The sequence below is a fragment of the Bombus huntii genome, chromosome 6 (genome assembly GCF_024542735.1).
Source record: "Bombus huntii isolate Logan2020A chromosome 6, iyBomHunt1.1, whole genome shotgun sequence".
NCBI classification, from domain to species: Eukaryota; Metazoa; Arthropoda; class Insecta; order Hymenoptera; family Apidae; genus Bombus; species Bombus huntii.
This window is the reverse complement of record NC_066243.1, coordinates 12,813,176-12,828,955: the sequence shown is the minus strand read 5'-3', so window position 1 is coordinate 12,828,955 and position 15,780 is coordinate 12,813,176. Positions and strand designations below refer to the sequence as shown.

The following is a 15,780-nucleotide window of genomic DNA, read 5'->3' as shown; positions in this document are numbered from 1 at the left end:
TTTTCAAATTTTAATAATTTATAATCCATGTCATTATATTACTGTGGTTACCGTTTCTCCATATAATTTACTTTTTAAACTCTCCATTTTATTTTATATATTTTCAGTGTTTTATCCAACACTGCATCTGTTAACAATTACAAAATATGACATATTTGCAATTTTTATCGTATTTGTAATAACATATTGCGCTTTGTTTCAACTTATCACGGCCCTTCTAGCTCATTTCTTCAGGATAAACCTGAAACCAGTGCTTCGAATGACTTTTAAAAACAGGAATTTCGAAAAACTACAAATATGTCATGTAAATATCGCCAAAAATTAAAAATCTAAAACTACGCAAACTATTCGTAAATGCTTCCAAAAAATACAAAATATCGCCAAATACCTGTCAGCAAATACACAGCTCGCAGGAATTAGCCCGTGTACAGTGTAACTGATGGCTCTGACGAGAATTCTGAATTGATCCCGGCTATTCAATGTTTCCTGCTTGATACTTAGTATCACCGGGCCAAGATCTTCGTCGTTGGCAAAATAATTCCAATGTTCAGTTCCGTAGAAATATTTTTCATAGGTCTCTTGTTCGACAGAGGTCAGCTCGAATCCTTGATTCTTTTCCCATTGTTCCTCGATCGTGGTCTTCTTCCTGGGCACTTCGTCGGTATCCGACTCTTGTTGAACCTCAGCCAATTCAGTGTCAGTCGCTTCTCCGCTCTCGCTCTCGTCCCAGATCGTGTCAGAAGTGATTTGCTGTCTAGAGCACTCGATCCAGTAGCCAGGTGTAGGTACCAGATTGTGAGGGAACTCGTTGCAGAACTCATCTATGGAAATATTTAATATTCTACTTAATGACGTGATTTAGTTTGAGTCGAAGGGGTTTGTAAAGTGGTTGAATCCGTTTGGGGATTTTTAGGATTAAATTGGGATTAACTTAATTGCCTTTTTATTACATGACGAGTAAACTAAATACTGTGGGGGGGGGGATAATCATTTTTAGAAACGTACATATTAATTTTATGAATAATATTATATGGATCTTGGTAAATTGTAATGTTAATTTTAGGAATGACAAAATATTGATAATATCTAGAATGATATAATAATATTCATAACAATTTTTGCAATAATTTCTTAGATTAAAGTATCATTTCACGTCGTAGAAAATTAATCCAAAGTAAATTTCTCTTTAATAACAAAAATTTCAATCAATCTCAACGTCGTCAGCGTAACTTTCCTCAAGATCTCAAGTAAACCGAAAACCATTCCAGCAACACGCAAGTATGATACTTCACACGCTTCGAAATCCATTTTCTCCGCAAATTTCATTTCTCAATATTATTATCAGTTCAGTCTGTTGCCCTCCTTTTTTGAGACAACACTCGAAACGCGGCAGAAATTTCAGTGAATCCAACCTCTTTTTACAGTCGATCTGCTTACTGTGATCTATACTATCTATCTATAGTGATGTATAAAATTTGAATGCTCGAAGCTTTAAAGCTCAACCTTAATCGAGTTTTTAGCATTGACATCAAATAGGGTTCAAACTTTCGACAGTTTGAAGTGGACGTTTCGAGTCTCAGTTGCAGATATTTTTTGAGTTGCACGTAAAGAAATGAATAATAATTCCGTGGTAATTTATAGAATAAGAAATGTCGTTTGAGGCTTACTTTTCCAGTTACAATTTAATTTCACGAAAATTCGCCTCTATTTCATTCATGCTTCCTGTTTCTCACTCTAACAATGTAGTTAATAGAGCGTTTCTACTATAAAGGTAAATTGTTTATAACTGAAAAATATGCTTCAAGTATTTTATACACAGCTTATAAATATCGCTAACTTTTCTAACCTGAACACCCTAACTCCCTTCTAAACACCTCATACTTATTCGTACACTACTCAAAACAAGTAGACAATTTAGTTCAAAAATCTAAGAAAAATCTAAAGTTAGAAGACAGTATCCCTTTTCCGACTGATATATCCATATTCTTTTCAATGATAGTACGCAAATAAATCTTTATTAAAGTATCACACAAATAAAACGTCGATTCGTATTAAGCCTATAGAAACTTTTCCATCCATCACGAAGCAACAGCTTCATCGATCTAAACGATCTCCCCCTCTTTCAGAACATTTTTCCAAACCACGTGGAAACGCGAGTAGGAAAATGGAGGCCAGGAAATCATTAAAGGAAGCAATCCGATCCGTCCTTCTTACAGTCGAATCCGACCTATATCGAACCTTCGCTACTGGGGCTGACCTGTTTCAGGGATTTCTCCTTCCACGTGCAACGTCGACTATCCGTCCACTTAGACACGTATCATCGATAACGCGTTTTCCCCTTCGTAACAGCCAGCTTCTCGTTCTTCGATTCGCCCTTTTTCCTTCCCATTCTCTCTCTCTCTCTCTCTCTCTCTCTCTTTATCTTTCTCTCTTATTTTTTCCTATAGAACGTCGACGATACCGCGGTCGACTCACTGTAAGGTAGAACACCAAACTGTTTATAGACAGGCTTGGTATTCGAACTTAAAGTGAACCGGCCCCGGTGCATCCCCGTCTTCTGGTCGTCTTACCACTCCTTTAATCTCAGCTTTCTCTCAGCAGGAACTAATGGTCTGTAGTGCTTCGTAAATTCGATCGTCGATACTTGAGAGGGGACGGGGGGATAGCACGTTCCAGTTTTTCACTCCTTCTGATGCTGCTCCTCTTGTCGCTTCTTCTTCGTTCGTTTCTTACGGTTACAGGGATCGCGAGATCCCCTTCGAAGTGATAAAATAACGATCGAGGGTTGATTCCTACGAAAACTCTCGGTTTCTTTCGATCGAAGATGAGTTTAGGCGGAAAGGTTCGGCGAGCTTCTTTCGCTGGTTTTTTGAAGAATGAAGGTAGTGTTATCACGATGTCGAATGAAATTTTTGATGGATCGAGGCTGTTTGTATGTGAGGAAGCTTTTTCTGGCGGCAAATATCGATTGAAAATTTTCTCTTGTTTGTAACTTTGTATTTGCCGCGTTCTTCTTTTTAATCTTACAATCTCCGGGTTTATGTGTATCTTATATGTTTGTTGTATTTGTAGGTGTTTTAGCAATTGCAGAGGACAGAGTGAAATTGAGATATAGAAACACTCCTGATACTTATGAAATTATATAGAATATTTATATCTTAGTCCAGTACGTTTGAAAATCTTATTACTTGCATCAGAAATAGTAATGTTACGAATAAGATAAGATAGAAATTGGAAACTCTTTGTAGAAATATGTCTCGGTTGAATCTTATTTCATAATATTTCTTATATTTTACTTTTATTATTATATTATTTTACTTATCCTTTAGAATCTTCCTTTTTTTTATCGAAAACAGTAACGTTGAAAACGAGATGCAACGAAACTCCAAATCTTTTTATATCTCGTGTTAAATTACTCGTAATATTTTCATTTTACTTGGGTGCCCTTTAAAATCTACATCTACCGAAAATAGCAATGTTGAAAATGAGACGAAGCGAAAACTCCAATGCTTTTATACCTCGTGTGAATATTATTTTTAATAAAACTAGACAAATTTACCTATACTGTCTCATACATGTTTTAATTACATCATTAATGTTACATCGATTTTTTTGGCTTTTTAGTAAATTCTATAATAGTAGAACTGTTGTTACGTTGTTGTTAATAGAAATTCCGTATAAACATTTATTTGACCTTTTGCATTCGATACGATTCGTCGAATGATTCGTGCAAAATGAATGTTTGTTACTGCAAGGGAATATTTTTAACGTAGCATCTGCATGGATTTAAGTGAACTTTATTAATTTTGTGCATGAACGGTGCTGCGGTTGTCATTTTCTTTCAGTGTATCAAATTAAATAACGATTGAGTTATATATACGAGAATAAATTTGTAAAATATTTACTGTGTTGTGTAAACGTATAGAATATTAAATTATTCATAATTTTGTCAAATTATAGTAGTATCCCTTTTATTAAGCTTCCCAAAAGCGAAAGACAATCGTTGATGAAACGGATTCGCCATTTTCGTTACATTTTGTTGTACACTTAATTACATTGGGCGATATGTTATGGAATATATCAAACATTATTATTCAACCGTTGAAAGATGCAAATTATACACTATTGTCATGTTACAATGGGTATTTTTATGCATGAAATATATTGAAATTGCAAATTTTTTGAAACGAAATTCCATTCTCGTTCTTTGTAAGCGTTGATTGAAATTGCTGAAAGATTGAAGATTTTCAGGAATTGAGTAAAAATTTCTTTTTTAAATTCCTTACCAATTATTGTGTAAATCTAATAACAAATATAATATATACTGGTACCATGTGAAATGTATTGATTGTATATTTAGATTGCGATAAATTTTATTTGAAATAAACTTTGGAATTACATATTTTAGTAAATGCTAGCAGGTTTGAAATTAAATTTGAAAATTTTCAGATCGTGTATAATTAAATTATACGTAAACAATAACTTTTTAAGCAACTTCAAGTGGAATTATATTTACCATTATCAAATATTTTCTACCGAACTAAAGCTGAACAATATCTCTACTTTTGTGAATTAGTAAATAACACGATTGTTTCTCTCACGACGACAAACATGTCCCTTGAAATAACAAATAACTTGAATATGTGAAACACGTTCGTTGAATTAAGAGGCTCAATATTGCAAAACATGTTTATTTGTTTAAATGATTCGAGGATGCAAAACATGTATATTCGTTCCACGTTCCTTCAAATATGTCGAGATATATTCCAGTACCATTAAATAGAAATATGTTTACTACTGTGATAAGGTTTTAATATGATTTTTGTGCCTTTTATAAATTAATCTCTTTGATAGAAAATTTTTCTTTTCGCAATCAACCTCTCTTCATTAAAACAGCTACGAAACATATTAAATTTATGAAATATCTTTCTCGATGATTCCATGATCTATCCATCGTAAGAAACTTCAATTTTTAACATATTTTTTAACACTACAGTCTAAAGTAAACTTTTTATAAATCGAATCCGAATGTTTACTCAACCAAAGTTCTATAAAATAACAAGACACTGTAACTGCACCGATATCTAACCATAATTCCTTCTCTTTCTTCAATTCTTGTTACATTACAGTCGATTCATGAATATTTATTATCTTTCGTCTATCTCTTACAATGTTATTGAGATTTTATTAAATTTAAAAATCAGTTCAATCAAGGAAACGCGATTTGTGACAAGTCTTTAATTAAAAAGGCTTATAGAAATAAATATTTACAGTGCAAAATATGGTATTCGCCAAAGCTGACGAATTAATTTGTCTTTTCTAGTTAACATCGTAAGAAAGTCGACGAAAATAAGTGGAGAGGAAGGAAAGAGATCGCCAACTTGTACCAGCGTGCATATGTATGAGTCGATGCTACAGGTGGTTTCCCTTGTCTTGGATTATGCGCTTTTGCATACAAGCTGGTGGCTTCGTTCGCTGTTAGATATCGAAATCGACCGTCTCGAATTAAAACGAGATGCTTAACACCTTATTTCTTGCTTAACACCTTATACCGTGGAACATTGTATGTAGAAGATTCATAAATTAATGAACCGTACCTGAGCAAGCTTGCGGTGGTAAGGGGAAGATTAAGGTTGTCGATGATTTTCTTCGGGCAACTGCGCAGCCTAAACTTTGTGGTTTGAAGCTGCGCAACTGCTGCATGAAGTCCGAGCACTCCATCAGCGCCACGTCAGCGAAGTGAAGATCGCAAAGTATTTGGTTCTTGAACCTACGGAACAGAAGAAATTGATGATCCTTCGCGTCGTTTGGGTAAGTGTACCACACAGAACACAATTTTTGATTAATGAACGTCGAACATGCTGCATAACGAGCTGATGGAACATCTTTTCCTCATTTCCAATATCATCTTTCGCTTTACCTGTTTATGCATATAATATTTGTTCAAGCAGATTTTTAACGTAATCTTGTTTGGAGATTGAAAGTCGATCGTTACTCAATGATTTTCAAATGAACAAATTCTGTTTTCTTTTGCAATTTTGCTAAGGATCTTTGGGTTTTTATGATTTATATGTAGACTACAGATATTCACGCTGGCTAACAGTCGGCGAATTTTTATAAATATGATTTAAAAGTCGAAACCTCGACAGAAATATTTTATCCTGGTTATGTATACGTTTCCTACATTTTTGAAGCTTTGACATTTTTTATTGATTGCTGGGTCGAACGTTTCGAAGAAAAAGCTGTAAATTTTCGAATTTTCATATCAAATGTAGAAACGTGTCACTTGCTATTTCATTCTCATATTGTTTGATATTTTTGTCTCTATATGGAGTCATAACTTTTTATTCCTGCGCTGATTAAATAGCGGAAAACTATTGAAACTTATCCTGTTATTGTATAATTAACAATTTCTCATGACGTATCAAAAGTATCAAAAAATTATTATTAATACTTGTTATTTTTCGTCTCAATCTTATACTACATTTTTTATTACTATATGTTGCGTTACTATATTGACGATATATCGGCTGGTAAACTATTTGTTTCAGTATCTCAACTAAATTGTATATATTTATAGGTCGATGTGTAATAAAAATAACTGTTCTTCCCTCGGGGCGTATGGTAAAACGAACACTATACATCTTTTCATTCTATAAATTTAATAGCTTCTGCAGCTATATACTTTGATATTACTTCACGTTCAACGATATAATATTCACAATTCATTCACGTTCTCTGTTGTCGTATTAAACCATTCCGAATATTTTAATACTAATACATACATTATATTTATTACAATTAAGCGATAAAAAGATATGATAAAAATTTATTATCATATAGATTTATTTCTTTATATTATTACTACATATTTCTTATTTCTTTCAGGTGGTAGAATATCTTCAATTATTCTATCCTATATGCAATAAAAACGTATACGATACGATTTTCGTTCTATGGATCGATTCCCCGATCCAGTTCACCAGAAATGCGGCGATGCATTTCGAGAATCACGATCGTTCCAATTCCGATCGACCGAATCGTATTTCCAACGATATGACGTTTTTCCACGTCATGTGGAAATGCGTTTTACGATAAAAAATCCGCAGTGAAGCGATCCCGAGGTCTTTTAAACCTAGACCAACCGCTAGAAAATAGACAACCTGAATCCAAGTGTTTTTATTAGAAAAATTGATATACGAAACACCTGCAAAATAAAAATTACCTTTCCATATAAACTTAAAATAACAATCGCGATCTGTATAATGGTATACTACGTACAACGACGATTTTTACAATTTTAAGATTCTCAGGCAATTGTTGCGATACAATTTTAATTTACAATTTTTAAATTACTAAACAACTTTCATAATTTTATTCGACAATTGTGTAGAAACTTTAAAAGGAATAACAATGTAAAAAAGGAAGAGATGGATAATAAATTCATAGCTTAATTTCTGCATTGACGTGATAAGCAACATGGAAGTGTTAATTATATGTTCGTCTACATTTTTATAATTTTCTTCGTGTATTAACATTTTCTACTCACCGCCTAGCCCGTTTCTGGTTGGGTCCCGTGAGATTCAGGCCACAGCTATTACATTTTAGGCATTCCTCATGGTAGTGATTGTTGTCGTACAGCGGCGACGGTTCTTGAAACAATAAAAACAATACTTAGTTGATTTAACCCTTCGGCAATTATTCTATAGACAATTTTACACTCTATTGTATTTAGTATATATGATCTTTTATTTATCATAATATTAGATTGATTTAATAGATATGACAGAAAAATTTATATTTATTAGATCAATTTAGTTTTAACATGTAGAAAACAATGAGATAACAAAGAGATCAATTGTTTAAAGTTGATACGATTTTACTAATTACAATTATGTGAACTGATTAAATGGAATAAAATTATTCTGATTAAATAGAGAAATTAAACAATTTAGTATACCTAGACAAAAGCACCAGGAAAAGATAGGACTTGCAAGTGAATTTTCTTATAAATACTAAGACTAGAGAAAGAAGTTTCTCGCCGGAGATTCAGGAAGAGAGAAAGTTAATAACGTGAATTGAGATGAAAAGAAATTAAGTAGAGCGACCTGCTGTTTAAAATTCACCAAATATCTCCAATCATTTTGATTTAAGTCTTTTCAGCTAAAACTTCCTTCGTCGATAACGTAACTCCCTAAGAAATTATTCCACTGAAAGAAAAAAGTTTATAAAATTAATGAAACCTTCCGCGAAACGAATTTCCAATGATTAGTCCAAAATCAATAGAACCACCACCGTTTACAATTTTTTAGAACTGTTAGAGTAGTTAAATTTCGCTCACGACTTTCTGGAATTTGTTAGATTTTTATAATTTATAATTTATTCAAATTTTCTCAACAAAATTGTCCTATAGTTCACTTATGAGGAAGGAAATTTACTATTTCGTTCTATTTTTTTTTTATTGTTATTATAGTACAAAAACAATAATACTTTGATTTCGAAAATGTTTCTACAAAGTACAATATTTTATATACAGTAAAGTGTAATGCTATTTCCATAAAATAATATTCTCAAAGTATTACAGATCATTTATTAAAAATGAAACAGCTTGGAAAATCAATACTTTTTAGACATTTCAAATGTTCGATCGAATTTTTTAAAATTAAATTACGTGGCATTCAAAAGAGTAACATAAACAGTATTAGTGCTATAAAAGATGGATATAATATAAATGGTATTGATATAAGATTTTTGTTCTAACTTTTTAAGAAGACGCCTAGGAATTTATGTTTGTTCAATGTTTATATAATATGTTTACATTTTATGTAATATTTTTGTACAATTTCTTAATTTTACTCGTGAGACGTTCACATCCTTTCATGGAAAGAAACTGGAATATTCTGCATAAGTATTATAGTTTTTATCTCCATTGTAGCGATAGCAGTAAAAGCCGACATTAGCAAGTAGTATAGCCCAATATTTCATCCCCCGACTTTACCGATTTTACATATGTATGTCCTATCTACATACAATTCTTTTCTAGTTTCTTGCACTTATTTTAACAAACAATTACTGTTAGATATTGTTTTGTTCAGTCATATTCAATTGCTTTTTTTGGTTTATTACATTTATCATGAATTATTTTTCAATAAAGCCATGGTGAAAGCTGAATAATCAATCACTTCAGATAGAATTTTCAAAGGCAGAAATAATTCACGTGTTTTATTCAAAATATTGTACATGATAAAATAATATTATATTACGAAGAAAAACGGCAATTATTTAGTATTTCACACTCTGAACCTACTATACACACTGATACTTGCATACATCTTTAAATATGATTTTAAAGATTATATTTTTTAAAAAATTGTGATTGTTCAGTTTGTTCGTCTCTCATTAGTCTATATACGCTTATAATAAAATAACATATTATAATTGTAATTATATCGAATTTATAACTCTAATTTACTCGATATTGTATAACATACAATCGACTGTGAATTAATCTAATCACTGTACCGCGGATGTTTATACGATATTTTCAATGTTTCCCAACATATTTTATGAAACGGAACCTACATAAAAACTTTTCTCTCACGTACCAAACATTACAAAAAGTACCCTACTTTGTCCATCTCAGATATTTATATTAAATATTACGCATTCTGCGAATTGTTGCAATTTTAAATTTCCCAAAAGCGCATGAACATCCTCAGTCTAGTTATCACAAAAGTTGAAATTACTTTAACGAAACAAAAATTACATAAATCTGAAGCTTTAGCGTAAAACTTAGTAGTCGCAAGATATCTTGGAAGTTCTTTTTTTTTTTCATGCCCTAAATCGCCTTCTTTCTTCTCTTTTTCCTCGTGTTTTATACTTAACGACCACTCGCCAAGGGTGTGGCCTCTCTTTCTTTCGTGCCGCTGCCGTGGGGACCATAAAGAATTCCAGCGCGTGCCAAGCGTGGAATGTTGATATCGCCGGGTAGAAGGAAGGCGCCGCGGCGCCGGCGTCGAGACGCGTTTGTCGTGACCGACTCTCTGAAGTCTAATTGCACGCACGCACGCGTGCAGGTTATCACGCGAGTAAATTCAGACGTTTCATACTTCTCAGTGCGAATCTTTGACAGGCCAATGACCGGAAATTTACATTTTTATTATGCCACTTTGGTAATTTCGAATGCTGCCCGACTGATAAGTAGCTGGATGTGATTTAGACGACAAAGGGATTCGCTAAGCTTTTGAAAGAGCTTTTCGCCGCTAAGTAACGGAAATGCGAGGTACTTAGTGGGATGGATTAGACGCGAGAAGTGAATTAATTGGAATCGGTTTAATACTATTTTATTTCCTCACTCTTGGAAATTCGAATAATTGCGCCAAATGTAAGAAATTTAGACGAAAGGGTAGTTTCGAGAGTTTTGCATTCGTGCGAAACAAATTCTTTTCTTTTTAGATCGCAGTCTTTGTATACGTGTACGACGCGATAAGGATGATGGATTTCTAATGAGGCAAAGTTTTACATTTTTATTACATTATACCGTAATTTGGAACAGCGTAAGAGATAAGAAGCTTGGATGAATTAAGGAAGCTCGTTTTCAGCTTTCTTAGAAATGTGAGTAGTTGAGCAGATTACGAGAAGTTTTCACGAACTATAGAGTAATAAACAAGCAGATAGAAAGTAATTAGAAATACGAAGATTATAAATATTTGTAATATAAGACATATAAAAATTCTACAATTAGAATATACAACAATTTTTTGGAAAATACTTGTACGTATATAGATTTATAGGTAAAGTGAAAGCGAAATTAGTTTATCACGTTATTAAATAATATCATTATTAATTAATCAACTATTAACAATTTAAAGGTATGAATAAAACGCAAAGTATTATAAAACGTGGCATAACAAGCAAAAACTCAATTTTAACCGATTATAATGATATAATAAGAGCATTTCCTTCTTATCGTTGAAACAAAAAGATACGCTTTATAAGATATGATATGATCATTTTTAATTGGACGCAGAAGGAGCATAGATTAAATGGAACAGATCTATCATTTTAATTGGCAGTACTTACATAACAGCGTATAAAAATACTCACAAATGGTACTTACATATAATATAACAAACGTCAAATGAAATGAAAAATTTCATTAAAACGGATCGTACCGCTCGTCCATAAAAACAATTATATCGCACAAAGTATCAGCATACATTTCATAAGAAAACATACACAAATTATGCAAATTACGGTATCTGTTCAACGTGATATCACGATCAATTTCCCAATAATCCAATTATATCATCGACGAGAAGAAATCGCGCGAAACGGGAAACGTTTGCCCCGAACTGGAAGAAGTGCGCTGCTGGGACAGGAAATTGTTGATGCAGAGCTCCCGAGAAGCTCGAGTCTAATCTCCAAGTTTAATCGATACGACTATTAGAACAAAATGAAGTATCCCACGAGCTTGTCTCTTCGTCTCTTCGTACGCCTACAATCTCGTATCTTCGTAGAAACACGAAATACACGCCACACACCACTACATTATCAACACTGTAGCTGGTTGAAGGGTTAACGCTCTCCTAAACAGGAAGTGAACTTTACGTGCTGATTCGCGACGCGATAAACGAGATAAAGTTCGGAACTTGTAAAAGGCGCGCGATAAAGCCCGATTAATTAAGATTCCCGCCAGGGATAATAAAGCGTAATTCAACGAAAGATCCGTGGGGAGACGAGCCAGGACAATTTTAATATTGCTGTTGCAAAATTATTCGCGTCCTTTCGTTTATGGATCTCAGGGCAACGCGTTGCGGTATTTATTAGTTTGCCGCGTTTATTAGTTTGCCGGAATAGAGGGAAGAAGGTGAAGTAAATGTAAGAGAAAGATTAATATAAGTGGAACGTTATAGGAACATATACGTTTCATTTTTAGGATTATAGTGAACATACAGCCACCATAATATTTGAGCTGATTCCGGTAGTATTGTGAAAGAATGTTTTGTGTAAAAATTTATTTATGGTAAATGTAAGTACACGTGGAAAATGATAAAAATATTTTTGTTCAATTTTCTTAAATAATACAGTGCAAATATAGTGCAGGCAAATGATATACTTGTTGTTATGTACATTGTATCGTAAAAACTAAAGCATTCAAATGAGCGTTTCGTATGTTATAATCAAATAATATTCATGCATTCACAAGTGACAATTTTAAGGATTCTTTTATTCATGCCTGTAGACGACAGACCTATGCACAAATTTCTTTTCAATTACCACGGTACCGAAGCCTCTTGTTCTAGAAAATGTTCTACAAAAATCTGTTAACAGCGAGCTACAAGTTACAGAGAAATTGCGACGTGGACAAGGCTTGGTCGCGATTCTTCGTGCAGAATGGCAAACGAGAAAATGGAGAAAAAGAAGTTACGAGGCAAAAGCACGCGCGTCACCGCGGTAAGCCCGGTTTATCGGCGCTTTAACCTCCGCTTCTCTCCTCGTGCGAGCCAACAAGCATCCGGCTTATCTGGCTCGGTCGTCTAAAAGCGGGATCTCTGTCGTGGCTCGTAAAGAAAAGAAAGTAAAAAGGGAAGAAGTATCGAGGGATCGCGATCGGCGTGAAAAGGGAAACGGCTAGATTTTCCCTCGTATTGGTGAAATTCGGCTGAAAGCAAGGGACAATTAGAATATTCGTGGAAGGTGATTACGCGCGAATTCGCATGATTTGTACAGCGTACTCTTGATGGGAAAAATATAGTCAGTAATAAAAATATTAAAATAATATAGTCGTACGATTAGCCAGACTCGATAGTATACGAGTTTTTAATATCAAAATATAATAGAAATAGAAGTAGAAATAGAATAGAAACAGAAATCTGACAAGATAAACTGCTTACGCTTTGTCAAAAGTGCATATACGTCAACTGAGAGCTAATTCTTCTTTTCCAGTTGTAGGTTAATTTTTATCTGACAGGGTTGTCTATCGTCCCTGAATATTGCACGATGGTGACATCTAAACTGTAAAAATACCTGTATTTCTGACTCAGTTGATGATATTGATATGATAAGATCAAAAATTATTTGAGAGATTGGGAAATATTTATTCATATATAAAATAACAAATTATTACTTTGATAATTGTGTAATTAAGTGATCTGTATATTCAAATAAATAGCTCATGGTTATTGCAAAATGAATTTACTGTAATAAAATGATATATTATTTAAATAACCATTCCATAAATATTTCATTTATGTAATGCTTGTTTGGTTACACAACCGAGGCAAGCAAATGATCGTTATAAAACCATTACGTAATTGAAACTTAAAGTTTACAACAATAGGGAATTAATCATTCGAACTTATGAAAAAAATAATACGTAATGAAATAATTTAAAATGACCAAAGAAACTTATCAAACTTCTATGTATCCAAATTATTCCTATAAGTAACTTAAAGAATAAATAACTTATATAACAAGATAATGAAAAATTTCTAAACGTCTCATAAATTAATAATTTCCATAAATAACTTAAACAGCACATAATTAAGATAATGAAGTAATTAAAATTTTTTAACAGCCTATCAAACTAGTTATCAGTAATCTTTAATTTATCCGCACATTCTTCTCGCGTTTCCTGAATTTTGCCTACGTTCCTCTAGTTTACAGAACTCTTCAAAATCTCACTTTCTACTAAATTTCGTTCACCATCCAAACACTTACTGTGTCGATTTTTAACATCTCTCTATTTCCACTAGGTTATCATCATGCAATAGCATTATTTCTATACGTAGAATGCACGCGACAAATCAACCAAGAGAATTCAATTTGTAACATCGAAATGCAATTGTTAATATTTAATACATCCTGTCATATTACGTCTCTATGTCAACTATATGTATATTACGGTCATTTTCAACAAACCATATCATGTGACTTATAATTGTAAACTATTTGGTTAATCATCAGAAACTTTAATCAGCAGAAACTTTATTAACCCTATTTGCTGAACATTTTTAATTTTGCTATTAGAACAATTTCGCTTATCTGCGGTTCAAATAACATTTCGACAGAAGATGCACGCCTCTGATAATTCTGATAAATTGATATGAATTTTCTCCGAAACTATAACTACAACTTCCAAAGAAACTGCCCCTATGAAATAAACTTAATTAGATGTTATCAACTTCATAAATATAGCAAGTTAAGAATTTTTATAGGCCTCTGCTATAAATATTCCTTATCGATTGCTTCAAGTATGTAATTCTCGCCGAACACTCTGTAAATTTAGTCCTAACAAATGTCAGGAATTTTTCTTCAAATTCGCCGAAACTCCTTCCATCATTTTTCCTTCTGATCTTCGTTTCTTCTATCTTCCCACGACCTTTCGAACTTCCTATCTCGTAAGCTGTTCCTCGAATTTCGTTTGAAACTTTCCTCCAAAAAATTCTCCTCGGCTCGGTCTCTTCTTCTTCTTTTTTTTTTTTTTTTTTTAAATTCCTCCCCCTAAGACTACTAAATTCCTCTACTTCGAGCATGCCTCTACGATTCCACTGCTCGATTCTCTTTTCTCAACTCAACTTCGAAGACCCTCTCTCCTCTATCTTCTAAACCATACCATCCCTCGCTATTTCGTTCCTTAAGTACGGTCACTCCCTCGCACACCGACGTACACATACAGTTTTAAGTAACCCATCTAACTCGTCGAACGAACGCACGCACTTCCTCCAGCTTTATTCTTCAAATATCACGTAGGAACCATACTGAATTATCGATTAATAGAGCGTGGAATTTTATGCAAATTCATATTCCATTATAGCAAGAATTACAAAAAGTACTATAATTTGGGTATTTTATGTCTTTCCGTATTACGTGCATTCAGCGTTATAATTTTGCACTTTCAAGTTTCTCGTAGACGCGTAAAAATCTACAGTCTGCTGATTAACGATGCTGATTAAAAATAGGAAAGGTCGAAGATTACTATGTTAGGTGAGTATAATTGAAATTATAAATCTGATTCACGGTAACAAACGGTTCTTTTACACGTACACAACGACATATATACAATGATTAAAATGTAGGTCATTCCTTTATCTGTGTTTTCTTCATTGCCGAAGAATAATCAAAGATTAAAAAATTAAAGAATTGAAAATACGAGTGTCTATAGACGTAATTTAATAATAACAATGAAACGATGAAAGGCTGGAATATCTAGATACATTACGATTTCATTATGGTTTCGAAAGGACGATGGACACTTGTCAAGGCCATGAATCTCGAGAAACAAGCCTTTATAGAGCTCTACCAAGGCGCAAATTGCGTCTCGAAGAATAAGGAAACCCTATTACTTTCTGCTCTAGGGAAAACGTGTTAAGAGCGCAAGCCAGCGGAGAATAGAGTTCTTGGGGTCGTACCGCAACAGGTTTCGAATTTTTCCATCAGAACAGAAAGAAAACTAGAATGGTCAACGTCGTTGAAATATTTAGGCTTTAGAAGAATTAACTTGGGAAGATCGAAAGTTAACAAAGACCCTAAAAATTAATTTTCGCGATTCTTCGATTATATGGAATTATACGCCGTACAATTCGATTCAGTGACTCAAGAAAATTAGAATTGTGTAATCTTAATGATTTATTAACTGTATTATACACATATTAATTAAAATATATTATACTATATAATAACTATGTAATTATATTCTACTGTATTAATTAAATGAAATAAGACTGTTACATTATATTAATTACATTTTTGCATTGACTATGCAAAGTATTCAGAATG

At 33.1% G+C, this 15,780-nt stretch overlaps 1 protein-coding gene across 13 annotated transcripts in view; it reads right to left on the bottom strand.

Annotated features, from left to right (window-relative positions):
* LOC126867115 (uncharacterized) overlaps window positions 1–15,780 on the bottom strand; it is a 155,871-nt gene that overhangs the window by 17,563 nt on the left and 122,528 nt on the right. For all 13 annotated transcript variants that reach the window (XM_050621291.1, XM_050621288.1, XM_050621286.1 and 10 more), the window contains 3 exons: window positions 7,550–7,652; window positions 5,598–5,770; window positions 389–821 (listed from right to left, as the gene is read on the bottom strand). In XM_050621291.1, coding sequence (XP_050477248.1) covers window positions 389–821; window positions 5,598–5,770; window positions 7,550–7,652 — 709 coding nt within the window. The remainder of the gene's footprint in view (window positions 1–388; window positions 822–5,597; window positions 5,771–7,549; window positions 7,653–15,780) is intronic.